Raw genomic sequence first — 21,415 nt, 5'->3', positions numbered from 1 at the left:
ATGATCCAGCTGACCATTATAAGGTTGCAACTCATGTTTATAACTGCTTGATAAATGTTTTACAAAGCATTTCTTTGTTAACTAGAGTTCAATTAACTTTAACTTTATCATAAAGTGTCAATGAATTCAATATGAGAAGGTTATGACTTCTGTCATGTCTAGACATTTCTTAAAGATAAAAGTAAGGTTTTACAAATACATACTTTAATCTTTGAAGTTGATCGTGAGTCTGTTTTATAAATGAGGCCTCTGAGCTGAACTGAGCTGCAGGTGTTGACACCGTGACCCAAAACTCAAACGTTTTGTTTTCCTATAAAAAACTACAAGTTACAACAATGACACAAACCACCACATGGTGGCACTCTCAGAAAATAATCGTCTCCTAATGATACCCTTCATACAGGCTCCTGTTACAGGAACTGACTCAATTTCTGGTGAAGTGAGAAGATAAACACACTCGTTCCAACGAGCTCAGGTGACAAGTGAAGAGTAAAAGATGTCCCAGAAGATATTGTTCATTAAGGTAAGTTGAGTCTGATTTGAGATATAATCATGAAATTCTTTATTCTTTAAATTTATATTTTCATTATTTATTCAACCACTATGCTGTGTGAACAGTGTGTGAACATGTGGTTCAGTGTGTTAATGCTGTGTACGCTAATAGAAAACATTGAAGCTCTCTGGATGCTGTGTTTGATTATCTCAGCTGCTGTTGGTGCATTACGCAACCCAGAGTCCCACAGTAACTCGTGCAAACTGCAACGACGATGTCCCACTGATGTGTCCAGGTGTTGATCTTGACAGCATGAATTTCCACTCAGTCACATGGTACAAGGTCAGATAATCATTTCAGGCTTTCAGACACAAATGTTGCTATAACTTAAGATAGGATAATTGTTTCATCTTGTCCGTCAGTGACTTTCATAAAAGTTACCTTCTGGTTGTTACTTTCAACAGCTCAGCAACCCAAAAAGACGAGGCATTATCAGGAGAGATAAGGGTGACGAGGCCACCCAGTACTACAACTTCACTCGGGGTGAAGGTTTGGAGGTCAGGTTTGGAGAGAAATACAGTCTGTTTCTCCAGAGCGTGAAGCCTGAAGACGCGGGCACCTACGAGTGTTACATCAGTGCAAATGTAGGGAGTCAAAATCAGAACCTCCAAGCCAACCTGACCGTTGATGGTGAGCTTTAAGTTTCACTCATACCTGACTCAGTTAGAGCATCTGAACTGAGTTGCATCTTATACAGACATTTTTTTCTTCATATATCTAATCTTTAAATTTTGGATTTCTAATGCAGTGATGAGATGTTTGTGAAAGCTGTAAATGAAACAGATTATTTTTGGCAGTGAAAGATTTGCAGGATAAGGTGCATGCAAGTCTACAGAGTTAATTATTGTTAGTATGTCATCAAATCTCACAGTCTTAAAGGGGCACTATGTAGTTTTGGAGAAGAAATTCAAACTCAGAATTTTATTATTTACAATATCAATGAGGTGATAATAGAAACTCAGAGATAGTTTTGTTTTCCATAACTGAATAAACAAGCTGTTCTCAGAGGACAATAAGGTTTGAAGCGAGAAAGGTGGCAGGGTCCGCAGTATGTAAACAAACTAAAACAGTATGAAATTGTGTTGTCCTTTAAGATCAGTTCAGTCATGAAAACAGAGACTTTGTTATTTATTTAGTTTGTTTAGGCATAAAAATAATCAGTCAATGAAGATCTTTCTCTTCTGATTAAGATTTCTTCCCTGAAACTGCATAATGCACCTTTAAAGATCACAGTTTCTTACAAAATACGTTACAAATGCTCAAAATTGTGTTGGTTGGTTACAGCTTTGCAAGATGCACCAATATTGAGAACTTTATCAACATATAAACAGTTTTTGCCCAATAGTTTGCCAGGCACTCCAAGAATGTTTTGGAAAAAAAACAGTTTCAACCAAATATGTCTGCTTTAACCTCATTTTCATAGAGCGTACAATGCCACATAAAAGAGCAGGAAACACACTTAATACTTCCCCTCTAACACAAAAAAGTATTTTCCATTCCACTGCAGTACTGATGCATTTTCCATACATAATATTGTACCATTTATTCAAATGACTACCAACGGACAATTGTTACCTGTATATGATAAAATTATTTTTATTTCAGGTAAAGACAGTTTTATTTTAGTTAAAATTTTATGAAATTGTTTCACTTTTTGAGGGAATAATTTTAAAGAGAATTACAGTATTTTTTAAAGCTAAGCCCTGTATTTACATGCTCTGTTGGGTTCATCCTGTGTAATCCTTTGGGGCAAGTCTGACTGTCAAAGTTACGTTCTCTAAATGTTCTTGTTTTGCCAATGACAGACTGAGGTTGTTACTGTAAATGTCTGACAACATTATGCATTCACCTCAAATTGCCCCCAGTTCACAAATAATCTGTCCCCTCAAGCAGTTGACAGTTTTTGCACTAGCTAGCATTGCTAACACTAGACACTAAACATTAACAATGCTAAGGCCAGCTAACGTTAACATTGCTAGCGCTACCTACAATACAATAAGGAGACAGAAAGGTCTATCTCTGTAGGAATCATTTCTGTAATATTTTCAGACATTAAGAACAAGAACTTCAGTCTGTCAGTGGCAAAAACACACACTTTTAGCAGACATAACTTTGACAGTCACAGTTGCCCCAAATGATTATATAGCAGCCGTGTCACAGCTGCCAGCTGAGCTGATCCACCGTACCCATTCCAAACATTTGCTAAGAATGAGTCATTTTATACCGAAGCATGTAAATACAGGACCCAGGTTTAAAAGTACCAGAGTCCCCCTTCAATCATGACACTTATCTCTTCTATTTTTGTCTTAAATACAGAATGTGTGACTGAACTGACGACAGTGTTGAGCACGACTCCATCCAGCTCAACCTGTCAAATTAAAGGCGAGGACCTGCCAGTCGTGTGGAGCATCGGAGGCTATGTAGCAGTGGGCATCGCCAAAATTGTTTTATCTCTAATCAGCATTTGGGTAAATAAACTCTATTTATCTGCAAACATCTCCTAAACAACTGAAATAGATGGGGACAACAACTCTTTTCAAATCAGTTTGGTATCTCGGGGCTTCCAGCGACTTGGATTACGCCGGACAAGCTGCATGGAGCCATTTTGTGCTTTTTGTGTTTTTTGTTTCAAGCTTAAAAACTTAAATACATATTAAAGAATCTTAATATCCAGTCAGTATTTCACTTGAAGTCCACAAAATGAAGTCTACTGTACGGTGGCCCCGGGGTAAAAAGACAACAGCAGCAGCAGCAATGTCGTGTTCTGGGAAATGTTGTTGCGCTTTGACCATCAGAGCCACTGTACTTCTGTGCGTTAATTTGACACTGAACACCTTGGACTTTCCCAGGTGTGAAGGGGAAGTACAGCTGCACAGGCTATTTCCAAATACATTTATAGAAACATACATCTGTGTGAGTGTATGTAATCAAAACAAGATTGGGCCCAAAATGGAGCTTTGAGGGACACCACAAGAGACAGGTGCAGAGGGAACAAAAAGTTTTCAATCCTAACTGAGACTGAGGTTTTTTTTTTCACTCTGCAAGAGGAAGCCACATCTGTATGATCAACAGGGTTTCTCTTATGCATTATGCATTAAGTTTTCCAAATCCAAATATGTTGATAAAATACTGAAATTACAATACACATGTTGGAAACCATCATGACACAATGATTTTCAGAATCAAATTAATTTAGAATTAGTTACTTTTGTAACTTCTATTTGTGTCTTTGTGTACTGTTAGAGTTATGTACTCAGAGCCGGCCCAAGGCTTTATGGGGCCCTAAGCAGAATTTAATGTGGGGCCCCCCTGCTAAATGCACTGCCTACCTCAGCACTGCCAACATTAACTATATATCATCAATGCTCCATTGTTTTTTCCATTGTACATCTAACACAACCATTAGCATGGCTTACTGATGAGCTGAAAAGTAACAAAATAAACCAGCAGATAATGCATTTACTGTAAACGAGTTATTATTAACTATTTTAATATGAAATGTGCAAAAGTGCAGAACATACAACTACAAATAAATTGTTTCTTACATAGGAATAATAAATGTGAAGTATGTAAAATGTAAGTATAATGCAAATGTAAAAAAAATATATACAACAATATGAAATAAATGAAATAGAAACTTAAATAATGACATGAAATGAACTGGGTGAAATGGAACTGGTGCTGACTTGTCAGTCCATTAAATAATAACAAAATATGTCGTTTTTCTTTCGTATGATTACCACTGTCATGCACCGGGGCCCCAAGTGACTGCTTAGTTTGCTTATTGCTTGGGTCTGCCCTGAGTTTGCTTGTCAAAATAGCTGACAAGTACCCTTGTGCAATCTCAAGTGCTCAAAACAAGCCAAAAGAGATGGAGAAAATGAGTCTGTGCCTGCACATGTCCAACTTACAGACGTATTTATCAACCTTGAAACCTCAAAAACCCAGAGGAGGAGGAGGATTTGAAACCAAAGCGTGGGTCTATGAGTTCTTGCTAAAACTATAAGAGATTTGAGTTTCAGAGACTGTTTATTTCCTGCATGGCTTTTAAAGAATGAAATTAGTAGAATAATGCACCACAACAGCATTTCTGAACTAGTTAGTTGTTAGTTGTCATTAGTTGTGCCTCATTCATTAATTAAATTTTTCCCCCCATGCGAATCTGTGCACGTCACTGCCGTTTGTTTGTCAGCCTTTCCACAGTGAATAACGTCAGTGTGACTCCTGTTATTGACAGAAAATCGACACTGCGTATTTTACTAAATGCACGCCTCTTTCCGATAAAACTTTCCATGAGAAACTGTTTGTTTGACTTTCTCACACTGATGAAGAAGAGGCGCTACAGCACAATAGACTACATGCTGTACAGTACCAGAAACATTTATGATAGCTAAAGAGGGAAAAAGGGGTGAAAATGTGTCATAAATCCAGAGAAATAAAGGAGAATTGTGACCCTGGGAGGAAATCAGAGCAGGGCAATGAAAAATGGTAGACTCCTGGGTAAATCAGTAGGAGTATGCTTTCAGGCTGAGAATGATTCAGATTTGTTTTACACTCCTACAGTCCTTTTGTCATCTGTATAGTTACATACAGAAAAGAGTAACAGAATCTAAAGATCATAATTTACCCTCCATACTGTGGTGCATCCTGAATTCCTTACCTTACGTTCATTTGATGCCTTTATCGGCCACAGAAGTTATGACGGAGGTAAAGGAGGAATTTTGATGACACTATTATAAAGCGATAAAGTCGACGTACAGAGGAGATTGTGGGGGATGGAAGGGACAAAGTATGTCAGTTTAAAAGAGGAAACCACAGTTAATTTCCTGCTTAAAGGTACCATAAATTCCACCTCAATGTTCAACTCTGATGAGTGTTGATTTCAGCGAGAGTTGACCAGAATTCAAACACACTCATACACACACATACACACACACACACACACTGAATGAAGGTGCTTGCTAGCTTAAGGCTATAATTTCCACGGGGCCCCTCAAACCAGCGCTGATCACCATTATGTTAAAAATAATCTTACACCAACAAAAAATTCATTAAACCCATATTTTTTCATAACTTCATCGATGTAATGCAAGTGGGAACCGGTTTCCTATGGGTGTCAATGCAGTTCATCCATTGTTTTTCAAAGGGAGAAGGGTTTGCGATGATTTCTCTGGGGTAAAGTGGCTGCTTTTACCGATTTTCCCACTCTCCTTGAAGGGACCACCCTGATGGGGATCTTGAGGTGGTGACAGTGCACTTCATAGTGCCTATATGGGAGTTTTAAAGAGGTATCATAGTTGTCATTGCAAAATGTGATATGATTGGCCATCGGGGGCCTCTTTTCCCAAATTTTGCCTCGTTTGCCTCTCCGGACGATGCACCCCTGGTCAAACTCGCCTTGCTTCAATGGTGAACACACCATTACACAACCACCATTACTGATAAAAATCTATCTTAGGCGACACAGGCTGGTTTCATTAGATAGTGTACATAATAAAGTTGCAAGGGAGTGGATTTTCTGTCATTGATGTAAAGATACATCTGAAGTGTGAAAACATTGTAATCTTTAGATGAGAGATGTTGTTCGTCTCAGTGTGGGAATCTAACACTTGGTCGTGCTTGTAGACAGACTGTAGGCGAGCATCTCCTACTCTGAGTCCTCATTTCCTCTCACAGCACATTTCAACCTTAGTTGTTTTTTTTTGTTTCCCTTTTACAGACATAGCAGGTGGGCTTCTTTGCAGTTGAATAATTCACTAATTGTATTTGTTCTCTGCCATTTTGTCCGTTTCTGTGTTCATTCAGGTTATTCGAGCCATTCATATCAGGTCTGAAAGAAGGCAGCGGCAGCAGCAGTGGGGAAGGTGACTGTGAAGCAGATCGTGTACCACACAGACAAATCCTCTAAATTTGCAAATACGATTAATCTTACTTTTGCTTTTTTTATTTTATTTATGGGACTTTTCTTGTTTTTGTTTTTTTGTTTTGTTTATATATACCGTTTCCTCTGTTTGTAAAAATGTGTCACTGCGTTGAACCAAACTGTTTTTTGGCTCTTTAAAAAAAAAATCTTAGTATGAAAGAGGTCAACTCAACCAGAAAACAGGAACAAACACAAGAGGAAGCTTTTTTCAAAAGGAACGAAAACCACTGTAGTGAGTTTCACTGTTGTTTGTAATAGCTGAATTGTGGTTTGTATTGAAAACTGAATTTATATTGTATTGTTTTAACTTGTGATATACAAACATTTACCAACAAAGTTTAAAATAAAATAAATCTGCAATTTTAAATCAACAATTTTAAATTTTTTTATCGTTTGTGCAGTAGATAAATGCAAAATGATATATTTACATGACAAAACTCAGCAACTCTCTTGTTGTGGTTTTCTCCCCTCGCCACACATTCACTTGTCATGCCTGTTATAAAGTAAGTGCTCAACGAAAATCATACCATCCTGTAAACAATGACACCACAGACAGCATAAACCTTGTTTCAACCAACCTTTATCTGATATATATTGTGGCTGTGTTACCATTGAAATATCAAGGCTCATAATTAGTTTCAGACCTTTTGTTTGGTCTGAGGTGAGTGTGGTGGTCTGTATCGACTTCCTCTGCTGGGGGTGCAAAGAAATCCAGCCGCTTTTATTTTGAACCTGAAGTAACAGCCACCAGTTATCACAGAGGAGTGAACATCCACCACTGAGGAGTCTTAAAAAGAGTAATACAGGAAATGCAATAAATGGATCAGTGCCTTTTTGAAAATATTGATTTGAGATCATACAGGAGGTCTGGCTGAGAGCAGTCCAGCAGGTGCAGTGTGGAATAAATGTGCACAGATCACCACCTGCTGGTACATCCTGAGACAACACCACGGTCAGAAAATCCAAACCGACTCATCAAGATTTATTCTATAAAATCTAAACGTTTTCAAACAGGGTTTAATGAACTAAGAGGAGCAAAGTACACGACAAGTGCAGACATGAATCATTTAAAAAACTGCATAAATCCACTGATTTAACGGCCTTATTGTCTGAAGACAAAATAAGCAATTAATTTGTCTGCTGCATTTAAAGCTCTGAGAAGCCTGACCTCAGACATACTGGCCAATCAGAGTGCTTGTTGCTGGTTCTGATTACAGCCCGACTGATGTTTTGGTTGGTTGATTGGGCTTATCACATATATATCGGAATCGGCGTATATGCTGTCGATATCAGCATATATGAAAACCTTTTGGTTAACAGGTCCCGTTAGCATGGTCACATGAATGATACTCTACCCATCAGTCTACCAGTCTGCTTTCAGTCCCTAGAGTCAAAACTAAACATGGAGAAGCAGCGTTTAGTTATTACGCGCCACATATCTGGAACAAACTGCAGATCTTCTCCAACTTTTACCTCTTTTAAATCAAGGCTGAAGACCTTTCTGTTTGCCACTGCCTTTCACTGAAGCAATGTCAAGGCTTTGAAATGCACTGTGTCTAGTCTTGTCTCTTTTAAACCTCTTCTATTTTAGCCTACTTTCCTATTTCTTAACTTTTTTTAATGTTTTGTTTCTTGATGTCTTACTGCTTGTTTTTCAAATGCAATTTTAATATCTTTTAATGGAACTTTTATGCCACTATGAGTTGCCTTGTGTCTGAATTGTGCCATAAACTTGCCTTGCCTTACCTTACCCATCAGACAAGTTCGATCACATTTCGTATTAAAAATGTGACCTACCAAATCAAGTAGCTGCTCCCTCAGGTGTGTCTCACTGCAGGTAGAGGTGCCCAGGTAAGATCCACACCCCATTTTATAAACATTAGCCTACTTGAGTGATTTGTAGTCATTTTGTTGTGTTTTGTCTACTTGCATGTGTTTTCTTCAGTTTCAGTTTTGACCTCTCAGGGCTATCGTAGCAATCAAAGGTGTTAAAAAAAGAAGTTAAAAAAAAGGAAAAAAAGAAAACTTTGGAGATCTAAGATGCTTCAGTCGTCTTGTCTCTGGTGGGAGGTCAGCTATTGGGAAATCTGAGAGACGGATACCACCCCTCATCACCCTGCGAGGAGTTAAACTGTGTCAAAAGCTGTAGTTAATCTTCTCCCTGAGAGGCCAGAGGCTTCAAAGTGCATACTGACCAGTTCCTCTCAGCCAGTCTGGAGCCCCTTTTTTCTCTAAACGGAGCAAAACTTCAGTCTGGAGATGAAAATATCTGTTGTGTCCAAGAAGCTGTTGTCCGTCTACAAACCACTGGTCCTCCTGCTTGCTCCTCTGCTGTTCCTACCTTTGCTGTTTACTCTGCCAGAGAAGGTGAGTGATTTATAACTGTATGACTTCACATGTGTTCTCATAGTTCCCATGAATAATGAATTCAATGAGTCATTACAGGTTAATGACTCATTGATCACACGGCTCTGTGGACATATCTGTGAAAAGAGCACAGGCATGAGTCTAAAATCAGATAATTCTCACTTTGTTCAATCAATTTAATCAGCATTATTTTAAATCTCACAGCACCTGAGTTTACAAGAGTGACTAAACAAATAAAATGTAGACTAAGCAACTACTGACAGCATTTTTCTAGTAATCGATTAGTTGATCAGCATTCAGATAATGGAGTCATCATTCATGTGCAAATGGAGAGAAAATGAGTATTGAATTTGCTTTTTGTCTTCATATATCAATGTAATCTGAATACTTTTGAGTCTTAAGTAAACTTTAAGAGGTCAGCTTGGGATCTAATGATCTGTGATGGGTATATTTCATAAGCTAAACTATGTTTTAACTGATCAAAAAAAAATGGGCAGAAAGTGATGGGATGTAACTGAGTACATTTACTCAAGTATTTTGAGGTACTGGTGCTTAACTTGAGTATTTCCATTTTCTGCTACTTTATACTTACACTCCACTACGTCTTGGAGTTCAATCTATACTTTATTACTTCACTACATTTATTTGAACTCTTTAGTTACTAGTTACTTTGCAGATTACATGCTGTATCAGAGCCAAAATAGAACATTTTTTTACATTTGTTTATTTTATAAGCAATCGAACAAAAATTGCCATTAGGCCCATCACAAAATCAGATTTTCTCTGGGCGATTATTGTATCATAACGATTTTATCGCGATCTTTGCGAACTTTGTTTATTGTGTGTTATCTTTTTTTTGTCAGATGAATAACATTTGTTATAGGAGTGTAGGGAGGTGGAGAGAGAGTCAATGTAATCGTGAATCTCTGTCATTTCGACATGAACGGCAGTAGTAAATCAATGATTAGCAGCCACACAGCAGATCCACGCTACACACTAGCCAACTAACAGTGAACTGTTACTGCAGCTTTTTCTTCTTTTCTGTTGTATGATAGTTGGCAACCGGTGTTAAGGTGCAAGTATAAAGAGTTACATGTGTTCGACACAGTACACTCTTCATGCTTTTTATTTTGCTTTTGTATAAACAAAAACAAACCTTATACACACAGATGGACACGTGGATGCATTTTCTCTTCCTCTGACTCAGAGTGTAATTTCATGTTTTGAAAGGTAATGCTGTATCACATACTGTGTAACCCATCACCTACTGTGAAACACAATTATGTAGTGAAAGGATGAGTTAAAAAAAAAAAGACATTAAAGTCATTATCTACTCACCCTCATGTCGCTAGAAATGTTTTGCGGACTACAAAACTTCACCCTGACTTTCCATCGGCATGAGGATGACCAGATAATGACTGAATTTTTATTCTAGTGTGAATTTATCCTTTAATTTGCTCCCCGTTTTTCTTGTCACATCTTTAACTTGTTTTTCGAAGTTGGCTGAATTTTAATAACCTCATGTTGCTTATCTTTTAGGAGGGAAAATGTCTTTATGTGGTGTTGCTGATGGCTATGTTTTGGTGCACAGAGGCCCTTCCTCTGGCCGTCACTGCGATGCTTCCGGTCTGCCTCTTCCCAACACTTGGAATTCTTCCATCCAAGAAAATATGCCCTCAGTACTTCCTCGAAACCAATTTTCTCTTCCTCAGCGGTCTTTTGATGGCCTCGTCCATCGAGGAGTGGGGCCTGCATCGCAGAATTGCCCTGAAGGTCCTCACCATTGTCGGAGTAAAACCTGCATGGTGAGACAACTTTACAGGACATTTTTTTCCTTATTTTTAACAATGTATTTCTGCATTAATGCATTACTGCCCAACACTGGTAGCCAAATCGTGATATGTCTTAAGAAACATGTGCAAGAAACTATTAAAAACACACATATTTTCTTTTTATAACAATGTATTTAGGCACTGCAGTTTATTTTAAGTCAGTCTCACATACACCATCTTTCTCATGACAATACTGACTGAGAGCACCTAATGTGTATTAATCCACAGCTGAAAATAGTCCCAAACATTGCATTCAGGTGTGCGTTTCAAACTCTGAGATCTACTCCCCTTTGTATGCCGAAAGGGTCGTCATGGTGCATTCAAGTGCCCCTCATAAAATCAGAAATCTCTACTCGAATGGCCATGAAGGTTGATTATTTGGGTATTCTGTTTGTGTAAAGAGAGCGCCAAAGACAGAGGAGGAATGGAAAGTTGTAAAGTGCTGAGAAACAGGTCGCTGGTTTGGACTTTTCATGGGGTTTACTGACAACAAGAAAAGATAGACTGTTGAATGTTACGTGAGAGTGCTCCTTATTCCTAGAACATCTCCAAAGTCAGCGGCCATGCTAATGCTTAATGTTACTAATTAAGATGGTGGATTGAATTCATTTCCTAGGCTCATACTGGGAATGATGTTGACCTCGTCCTTCCTGTCCATGTGGCTCAGCAACACTGCCACGACAGCCATGATGCTGCCTATTGCTAACGCCATCCTGGAGAGTCTCTTTGGAGACCTGGAGACCCTGAAAGAAAAGTGCAAGTCCCCAGACGATCCCGAGGGTGATATAATAAATGGTAGGTGTCGCGTGTTGACAACAGCATGTGTAATTACGGTGTAACTACTTAAAGAAGCTATGGTTTGTTTTTTTAACAGCAGATGAAATTAGCACTGATCTACATTAACCTCATTGCTATAGAACATTTGACATCTTTCAGCTCATTGTTTTAGTTTTGCTGCAACTTTAAAGTTGACAGTACCTGTCCAGCACCAAACAGACAGTAAAAGTTAGCGACTTGCTGGTGAACATAGTGGAGCATTTAGCTGCGAAGGAACCAGATATTTTCCTCAGGAGATGGTGGAGACAAAAACAGAGTCCATATTAGACTTCTATTCATCGGGCGGCCTGAAAAATGACTCCAAATGAATGATAATGTTGCTGAACCATGATCTTTTCCTAAACCTGACCGAGTAGTTCTGATGCCTTTACCTAATTAAGTAGTTTTGTGACACCAACACCAACCTGCGACAGTCACCTGAAATGTTTCTAAGCAAGTTTTATTTTGAAAATCTAGCTGCATATTATTGAAAACATGTTCTCTGCAGGGCAAAACGTGACACTGACACGGGGGAAGGATGGGTCAATTACACGGCCTGGTGTCTCACCGTGATACCACATACTATATTGATTTAACCTGGTCCTCATGAGCTTGTAATTTCTAACCTAAGTTGTGAACTTTGCCCAATTTTTCCTCAAATACAAAGTTAGTCAATATTCAAGTAGTAAGTGATTAATGTTGGACTGCATGTGACGGACTTAAAGTCATGTCCAGAGCAACACAGAAGTCCTGATCAGACTTGTTTTCACACCATGGTTACATGGAAACACAACACAAACTCTTGAATTCACTTTCTTTCAGGTCAGTCTGTAAAGTTGCATTCACTGCCCTCGGTGCCCTCGGAGAAACGGATGCTGGCAATAGATGGGTGAGAAAAACACTGAGATCACAATCCTTTACATCCTTCACAACTTAAACAGTGATTGTGTGATGAGGTTTAAAGGAAGTTCAACATTTGATTACTCACTCAGTTGGATGAGACGATCAACACCAGTCTCATGTTTGTATGCAGCTAAAGCCAGGAGACTGTTAGCTCAGCCTGCAGGCTGGGAACAGCTGAAAGCAGCTTGGCTCTGTCTGAAGGTAACACAGTCTAGGACGTTATAGCACAGAACCTCCTGTTTAACTAAAACTTCTAATTATGATGAGATATACAGTAACATGTGAACTGACCTTTGCTGGTAGGCAGATTTCATTAGCTTTGGACAGAGCCAGCTAGCTGTTTCCCCCCGTTTTCTGTCTTTGTGCTAAGCAAAGCTAACTGCCTGCCATGAGTTTTGTATCCATCCTACAAAGGAAAGTACAGTACTGATGTGAGGCTCAGTTAGCTTTGCACAGAAACAGCTGGTAGAAATCAGAGGGATTGCCATCAGTAAGCGCCTCTGCCACTGTTTTTTGTGGTGTGTCCTGCAGCGTTGGCACTAGTTGGCTTTAATCTGCGGTGAGCAAGTAGAATCGGTGAGAGACATCACTCTGATGGAGACCTGAGACTTATTACCTCTCACGCAGGCACAGAATGGACGAGCTATTTGGCCGTCGGCTGTAGTCTTTGTGGTGTGTTCAAGTGCAACTCGTTGGTTTGTTTGCTGAGGTGGCGTGAAGTGACGCAACAGTTGGCTTTGGTCGCAGGTAGCTCTTGATGTTGGTTTTGTGTGTCTGGGCCCTAACGTGTACCGAGTTCATGTATCTACCGTTCATTTGAAGTGATCATGTTTCTTAAAACCTCAAAAGGACGGATAAGATGGAGCAAAGTGACATGATGACATCTGAGGAGATCCAGTCGGAGTCACAGTATCAGCTGAAGGTGTGGAAAGGATTCCTGATCTGTATCCCTTATGCAGCCAGTATCGGAGGCACCGCCACGCTGACAGGCACCACGCCCAACCTCATCCTGATTGGACAGCTGAAGAGGTAACTTTTTATTCGTGCAGTGAAAACTTTGCATCATTAAAACAAGCAATTAGATAACAATTTCTTTGCTTCACAGCCACTTTCCAGACTGTGACCTCATCAATTTTGGGTCTTGGTTTGCGTTTGCTTTCCCGCTCATGCTTATCTTCCTGTTCTTTGGATGGCTTTGGATCTCATATCTCTACGGGGGATTGAATACACGGTAATATGGTGACAGATTAAGAATTTTTTTATCGTTGATATTTGTACTGATATCTTTACCATTTCCAGCTGCATCACCCTGCAGAGACAATAAAGGTCAAAAGTCTTGATGGTTTCATTTTCATATGAGGGAAAACACTGCTAGCTGTTCAATCAGAATTACTATTGTTGTTTCTCTCTGTAAATATGGAATAATGTTCTTCTCCCACTCCCCCTTCTTAAAATATATCACAGTGTGTGTTTTTATTTCGTGCAGATTGTGCTTCAAGAAAATCGACCAAAGAGCTGAGGCAGAAGCCAGAGCACAGGCTCTAATAGAGGACGATTACAGAAAACTAGGCCCCATAAAGTGAGGACTCTGCAAATCTCATGCAATGCAGGGTGAATGAGTGCATTTTAATCACAGAATTTACTGACTTCTACTTTCCATGCTCAATTTCAGTTTTGCAGAGGGAGCGATCTCTTTCTTTTTTTTACTCTTTGCCATTCTCCTGTTCACACGCGATCCCAAATTTTTCACTGGCTGGTCTGTGTTTTTTAAAAAAGGGTAAGAAAGGGCACACTCGGTGAAAACATAAAGTAGTTAGAACACCTCTTCCTGTCAAAGATGCTAAACATTGAGACGCCTGTCTTTTACCCATCTCTGTTAATTATTTTCCTCCTCCTGTCGTTCTACAGGTACGTCTCAGATGCTGTCACCGGTGTGATCATTGTGTCCATGTTGTTCTTCTTCCCCTCGCAGAAACCTTCTCTGAGCTGGTGGTTTGACCCTAAAGGTCAGTGAGCTAACACTACTCATAAAACTCAGATTTGTATCTAATCTAATCTATCTATTTGAATGACTGTGATAATATTAATTAACTCAGGGAATGAATAAACACGTCTGATTAGATTTGTGTCAAACAAAGCACTGTAACAAAGAACAAAGTGAGAGTATCATCTATCAAAGCGCTGTAAAGTGGACGTTTGCAGCTTGTGCAGTCCATCAGGACAGAGGTCAGTAGTTAATAAAAGATTCAGAGACATTCAGTCTGTCTCTTTCACACAGCTACTGCAGAAAGCTGAAAATATGCTGAGGAATGTTAATAATGCAGATTAGAGAGTCTGAGCAAATTTCCTGTCTAAAGCTGAAACTACAGTTTCTCTGTTTCTGTGATTAGAATAATCTCCTAAGACTATGTTGTCACACTTTGGACTTTTTATTTTGTGCGTGTGTGCGTGAACGTGTTTCGTGTGTATTTTGGAGACACACTGTGTGATTGTGTATATTATGTTCAGCTGGTCAAATAAACCACGGCACGCAAGCCAAAATAAATCGTGGGGTTCATTTGTCCCTCTCATTGTAGGTCAAATTTTTAGCACGGAAGAAACAGTTTATCTCACCAAAACATCAGAATAGGAGGATAAAGTACAAATACGGAGAGACAAAATCTTTAATGTTTAAACCAGAGGTAGAAAACTACACATATTCTTTACCCTCTTCTTTGCAGATACGAGACACTGACAGGCCTTTTTTGAGTTTTCCTATCTGCCTGTTTAAGTAAAAAAAACAAAAAAACATAAAACAAATGAAAATATTTAAAACAAAGCATACACCATTTGTGGCTTAGTTCTTTTCTTTAAATGCCGATTGAACTTCGACTAAAAGACTTCTTAAAAATATTGTGATTGCGCCTCCATGTCTGTTTTGAGTTCTTGGTCATATTTCTGTTATTCTGTTGAATTAATTAAAGTTCTTGGTGCTGTGAAATGCATCCACTTTATGTGCAGGAAGTAAACAAAACATTGTTTTTACTAAAGTGCAGTTTTTAACTACCACTTAATAAGTGTATTTGAATTATATATATATCAGTGGACAGCAGTGCTGTTGTAGAAAACATTGTGTTTATAAAACACGACATATCCTGAATATTTCCTAAGTTTGATAAATCAATGCAGGCACATCACAGCTTTATATTAAATCATATTTTATCACATTTAATATCAAAATATTAAATAGAAGTTCTTTATCAAGTGTTTTTCTCCATGTTTTTCCTCAGCTTCAAATACCCCTTATGTCCCTCTCCTATCATGGAAGAAAGCTCAGGAATCTGTTCCCTGGAATATCATCCTGCTGCTCGGAGGCGGCTTTGCTATGGCTAAAGCTTGTGAGGTAAACATGTTGGTACATACCGTGCAGTGTAATTACAGTTCAACTTACATAATCTTGTTCTTATGTTCTCTCATGCCTTTTTAAGCAGTAGTGGGAAATGCACGTATTCACTTCCTTGTTGAAAGTCAGATGAGAAGATCAATACCACTCTCATGTTTGTATGATGAATATGAAGCTACAGTCAGCAGACGATTAGCTTAGCTTAGCATAGCATATATACTGGAAACAAGGGGAAACAGCTAGCCTAGCTCTTTCCAAATAAGTCTATTACATCTTATTTGTTTATGCCGTACAAAAACAGAGCTGTAAAAATGAAAAGTTGTGGTTTTATGAAGAGTACATGAGGGACTATTTCTTGGCGGGGTGCAGTGACTTCCTGGAGTGTTTATACTTTGGTTTTTGTTTAGGTTAAGAAAAAAACAGATATATTGTGTTCATTTTTGATTACAAAGGTGCTGCTCTGAACATTTTACTAACATTGGACAGAGCTAGGCTAGTTGCTTCCCCTTGCTTAGCTAATGAGCTGCTAACTGTAGCATTATATTTAAAGTAGTTTTTTAAATATATTACTATACTTTACTGTATTAATCTTCCCACTTTACTCTTGGCAAGAAGGTGAATAAGCATCACAAAAAGTCGATGTATTCCTTTAAGATTTTGTTTGTTTGCTCAAGGTTCCTTCCAGCTGAATGTAAGACTCGTGACTCTGAACTGTAAAAGTTAACGTGTCATAAATTGTCATGGCTGCGTAGTAAATGCATGTCTCCTCTCTCCTGTTGGCTCTGTGCTGCTCGGCTCTGTTTGGTCCTGTTCTTTACTTTGCTTTATTATGTTGTAATTCGATCTCTGACCCCTTGACCCCGATCTTGTGGCATTTGGCAGGAGTCTGGGCTCGCCTCCTGGATCGGAGGCCACCTCCAGCCTTTGGCCGAGGTCCCTCCTGCTGCAGCTGTGATGTTGATCACTGCTTTCCTGGCTGGTTTCACTGAGTTCGCCAGCAACACTGCCACAATTATCATCTTTTTACCGATCATTGCTGAACTGGTAAGACTGGTGATCAGTTTAGAGATTTAGAGCCTGTACACATTTATTAAACAAACATCACTGGAACGGACCAATACAACATTTTTAACACAAAGAACGTAATATCTTCATGTATAACATATGCTGAATTCACAAGAAGGCCCAAATAGTTAAGAATTTGTTGTTGACATCATTTTACAAAGTTTATACAGTTTCTCCTTACACAACAGCTCACAAAATTGAGCATTTTTTTAAGGGAGTCTGGTACCTTTCTCCACAGGCATCAAAGAAGTTGCCTTTGTTAGTTACTGTATACTGTTTTTGTAAAATTGGACATTTCTGCTTTCCTCAGAGTCGCAAATAACAACAGCTAACCTTCCTTTTCACGGTTGACTGCGTGTCTTGTAGCAGACAAAATTGTACAGTGATAGTGAGGTTTATAGAGAACCCAATTAAACGCTGATGGTTTCATTATTCTATATCCATTACATTGTGTAATCAACATTTACTTCATAATGATCTGTGGAAGCATTGAAAACATTAGACTCTGGCAGCAGCATTCTGGACCAGCTGCAGCTGTCTGATTGATTTTTTCATTAAGACCCGTGAAGACACCATTACAATTGTCTTGCCTGCTGAAAACAAATGCATGAACACATTTCTCTGTATCTTGTTTGGACAGAAATAATTAATTCTTGCTGTGTTTTCAAGGTCGTTTGTTGGCTGATTTTGTAATTTGGCTGTAAGGTCACAAATTCAGGTCCGAGTCCATAACTACACCAAGATTCATGGCTTTTTTTTTTTTTTTGTATCTTTCTTGTTTGAGTGCGAAAACAATTATTACATTTCTTTAGTGTTGAGTTTTAGAAAATTCTGGCACTTCCACTCACTGATTTGTTTGGTGCACTTATTCAGCAGATTTAATGGACTGTAGTCATGTGGTGACAATGTTATGTAGAGTTGTGTGTCATCTGCATAAGTGTGGTAGGAAATATAATATTCCTTACATTGCACTTAAGGTTTCATGTAGCCATGATAGCCTGGTAGACATACTGGGAGACTCAGTTCCACTCATTAACTGGACAGGTACCAGGTTTTGCTGACAACCTCGTCCTTTCTGTTAGTCAAAGGATCAGGAGGCTTGTTAAACTATTGCAATAGATGCCTTAATGTCTGTAGCCTGTTGGACATTAACTGTTGTTGTCAGTAATCATTATCAGGGGCTGTTGTACTTTGCAGTGGTGCCTATACTGCACGAATAGGAGGAGAATAGTTTACAGGATGTATGTGAGGTTTAGTGTCTTGTCTCACTGAACTCACCGAACCATACCTACAATTAATCTTAATAGGGCCATATTACAAAAAATGAAGAAAAAAAACAATATTTGAAAAGATTTCATTGGCACTACTTTTTTATCAAACGGAGTCTGATGAAAAATGTTAACCGAGTTCAATTAAAGCTGGTTATGTGGCTCAGACTGAAATATCTCAACAGCTATTGAATGGACTGCCATTAAATGTTGTACAGACATTCATGGTCCTCAGAGGATGAAATCTAAAGACTTAAAGGAGACAAATTATGCAAATTTTTAGGTTCATCATTTTATTTTGGGTTATATTTTAAAGATATGTGCCTTGTAATACACGAACTACAGTGTAGATATTGAATTAGTTATAATACAATGCGTAATAACTGACAATCGTTAACATAATAAATAAATGCAAGAACAAGAACAGAAGAATATTGCACAATATTGCACACACAACTAATGACAGTCCCATCAGCTTCAGCTGTAGTTTTAGTATCCTAACACACTTAACTAGGATGTTTAATATTACACCGGCTTAACGTCAAGATTTTGCGTTGTCATTCTGATCATTTTAGCGTGCTGCTGGAAGGGTTGTGCTAAAAATGTTGAATACCGTTGAAGACTCCTGTTTTAAGTCATTCCCTGCCTCTAGTGTTACTATAAAGTTCACATTTGTGGCCTTGAGTTAAATGTTTATTCAACTATTGGATAGATTCCCATGACAATTTGTGCAGACAGTGAGATGGACAACAGTCCCATCTGCCTCAGCTATACTTTTAGCATCCTAACACACTAACTATGAAGTTAACTATTACATTGGCCTAACGTCAAGATTTTAGCATCGTCATTGTGAACATGGCTAAGAAAACACAGACCCATAAGCATGACTGTAGTTTCTTAGCTTATGCAGCATATTTGATGTTAATAAGTAACATGGCAACACAATACAGTTTCTTCACAGCTACATCATGTTACATCAAACTGAGGATTATAGCTATTTGATATTTTAGTAAGATAATAGGTTTAGTGGGTTTAAATGTGCATTCATGTAAAATATGTTTGCAGTAGTGGTGGAAAACTGTGTAATACAGCTGTCCGGCACAGGGAAATCATTCACTTCCCATCCTGAAAATGTGCTGCTCTTTGTTTTGTCTTTGTCTCTGCAGGCTATTCGCGTGTCAGTGAACCCTCTGTACTTCATGATTCCTGCAACAATCGGATGTTCGTACGCCTTCATGCTGCCAGTGTCCACTCCACCAAACTCAATCGCCTTTGCATCAGGACATCTCTTGGTCAAAGACATGGTAGGATACTCACATCAGCACTTGAACCAAAACAGGTTTTATACCTTTCATCACTTCTCCTCATGTTTTCTGCCTTGTTTTCTCAGGTGAAAACTGGCTTCGTCATGAACATCCTGGGTGTCCTCTCGGTCGCTCTGGCCATGAACACGTGGGGCGTTGCAATGTTTGACTTGAACTCGAATCCAGAATGGTCTCAACCCATCAACAAGACTGCTCTCCTTGCTGATGTGCACTTCTCATCTGTCCAGTCAGTGAATGCTACGCTCTGATCGCTCAATCTCAGCAAGAGCATAGAGGAAAGATCAGAAGATTGTAAATAGATTCAACACTAAACAGGGACAAGAGTCTGTCTTCAGACATCTGTGTCACTACAATGTCAGGACGCTCTGGGAGCTTCATCTGTTACCTATTATGATGAATTTAATTATACTCGAGTGTCTTTGTAGGCTCTCAAGAGTCAAGATGTCATGCTGTGAAGTGTTCACTCAAAGTTTTAAAGGGTAACCCCACCAATTTTCCACATTAAAGTGTGTTCACAGGTCTTGGAGAGTACCACTGCATTGAAAAAAGTAGTTTAAAACCTTTTGTGGCTCAAGAGGAAGCTGCATTTAATCTGATAAAAGGCCTCCAGTGATGTCCCTGTTGATTTTGGCAACTATTTTAGATTTAGTCTGTCTCGAAACATACATTTCGTCATAGTTTATGTGACAAAGATCTGTTTTCAACTCGTCATCTCTCATCTTGGTCATGAAAAACAAGGTTGTTGACAAACATTTTTCATCAATACAGCAGAACCAGAGATATCAATTTTTTTATTCTGCACATTCTTCTTCCTTTTTAACCTGGTGCCTACGTTACCCACAAGGTAAACTTAGTCACTGAGTGACATCACTGGAGGAAATTAGTTAGATTACATGCAGCTTCCTCTGGAGCCACGAAAGACTTTAAACTACTTTTTCACATATGCAGTTGTACTCCCCAAGTCCTTTAAACACACTTTAATATGGAGAATTGGTGGAGTTACACTTTAATGAAAAAAAAACCTCTGCCTTCTTAAAACTGATTGGACAGGAGAGACATTTAACCTCAGTGTTTTTTTGTTTTGTTTTATTTTGTTTATTGTTTTTTAATAATAAACTTCTGCAGAGTGCTGTTTGTACTAATGCTACTAGGCTGACCTCTGCTGGAAGAATGAGCGAGACCTCTGTGAATAATTCATTTAAAATATATATTTTTGGTTTAAATCACAAAGAGATCATGTTACTTATATCAAACGGTGAAGGATTAGAAGCCATAGCACATGAATAAATATTAAATCGTTTGTACATTAGATTATAAATCCTCACTGATGAATGTGTACATTTTGTGACAACATGATTTACGTTCACATAACTGCTGTTACAAAATAAATTGAATTTGTATCATGTAATATAGTTGCATGTGGTCTCTGTGTTTCCTCAGTGCATGACTGCACACAGCAGGTGTAATTTTAAGAGAAGAACCTTGTTGTAAGAATATTTGCAACTGTTCAATTGTGTTTTATTTGAAGAAAACAGCAACAAAATGTAAAAATCCAATCCTCAGGTTTTGATTAGCTGTTTCTGTACTGCTGCAGGTTTCACACATATTTAACACATATTGGCCTCTGCACACAGAAACAGAGCGAGAGAAGGCACACAGTTGTAAATTCCTAACAATGTTTGTTTGGTGTAGTAAACTGTCTGAAGTCAAGAGGCCCGACAACAATGGTTAACTTGTGCGAGGCTGCGATGGTTACTGAGTGTCAGCAGGGTCACTGCAAAAGGTCCTGTGGTGTTTAAATGCAAAACTATAAAATACTCAACCAAAATCCACAGAGCAGGACAGGATGTACCGAGATGTCTGCACGAAACAAACTTCCATTTCAACCGAGGCTGATTTAAGTCTTTGCTATTTTATAGATCCAAAGACAGATTAGAAATATTTTAGTATTCAGCTGTTACTTAGAATAAATGTGATTACT

At 38.6% G+C, this 21,415-nt stretch overlaps 2 protein-coding genes across 3 annotated transcripts; both read left to right on the top strand.

Moving 5' to 3' along the window:
- Nucleotides 1-453: 453 nt before the first annotated feature.
- LOC141000088 (uncharacterized) lies at nucleotides 454-6,844 on the top strand. The gene is made up of 5 exons (XM_073470718.1): nucleotides 454-523; nucleotides 707-835; nucleotides 958-1,183; nucleotides 2,870-3,021; nucleotides 6,359-6,844. Exons 1-5 carry the CDS (start codon nucleotides 497-499, stop codon nucleotides 6,419-6,421), a joined length of 597 nt encoding a protein of 198 aa, XP_073326819.1. The 5' UTR covers nucleotides 454-496; the 3' UTR covers nucleotides 6,422-6,844.
- A 1,708-nt stretch (nucleotides 6,845-8,552) lies between these two features.
- slc13a3 (solute carrier family 13 member 3) lies at nucleotides 8,553-20,842 on the top strand. Of its 2 annotated transcripts, none has more exons than XM_073471158.1 (13): nucleotides 8,553-8,843; nucleotides 10,383-10,648; nucleotides 11,292-11,470; nucleotides 12,314-12,380; nucleotides 13,244-13,423; nucleotides 13,500-13,625; nucleotides 13,881-13,973; nucleotides 14,067-14,171; nucleotides 14,303-14,400; nucleotides 15,664-15,776; nucleotides 16,659-16,820; nucleotides 19,276-19,413; nucleotides 19,500-20,842. In XM_073471158.1, exons 1-13 carry the CDS (start codon nucleotides 8,736-8,738, stop codon nucleotides 19,680-19,682), a joined length of 1,818 nt encoding a protein of 605 aa, XP_073327259.1. In that variant the 5' UTR covers nucleotides 8,553-8,735; the 3' UTR covers nucleotides 19,683-20,842. The 2 variants fall into 2 exon arrangements, with proteins under 2 accessions (XP_073327259.1, XP_073327260.1); XM_073471159.1 differs by having other exon boundaries at nucleotides 8,771-8,843; nucleotides 10,435-10,648; nucleotides 19,500-19,772.
- The last annotated feature ends 573 nt before the right edge of the window (nucleotides 20,843-21,415 follow it).

The sequence above is a fragment of the Pagrus major genome, chromosome 7 (assembly GCF_040436345.1).
Source record: "Pagrus major chromosome 7, Pma_NU_1.0".
NCBI lineage: Eukaryota > Metazoa > Chordata > Actinopteri > Spariformes > Sparidae > Pagrus > Pagrus major.
This window is presented reverse-complemented; position numbering and strand designations above follow the sequence as displayed.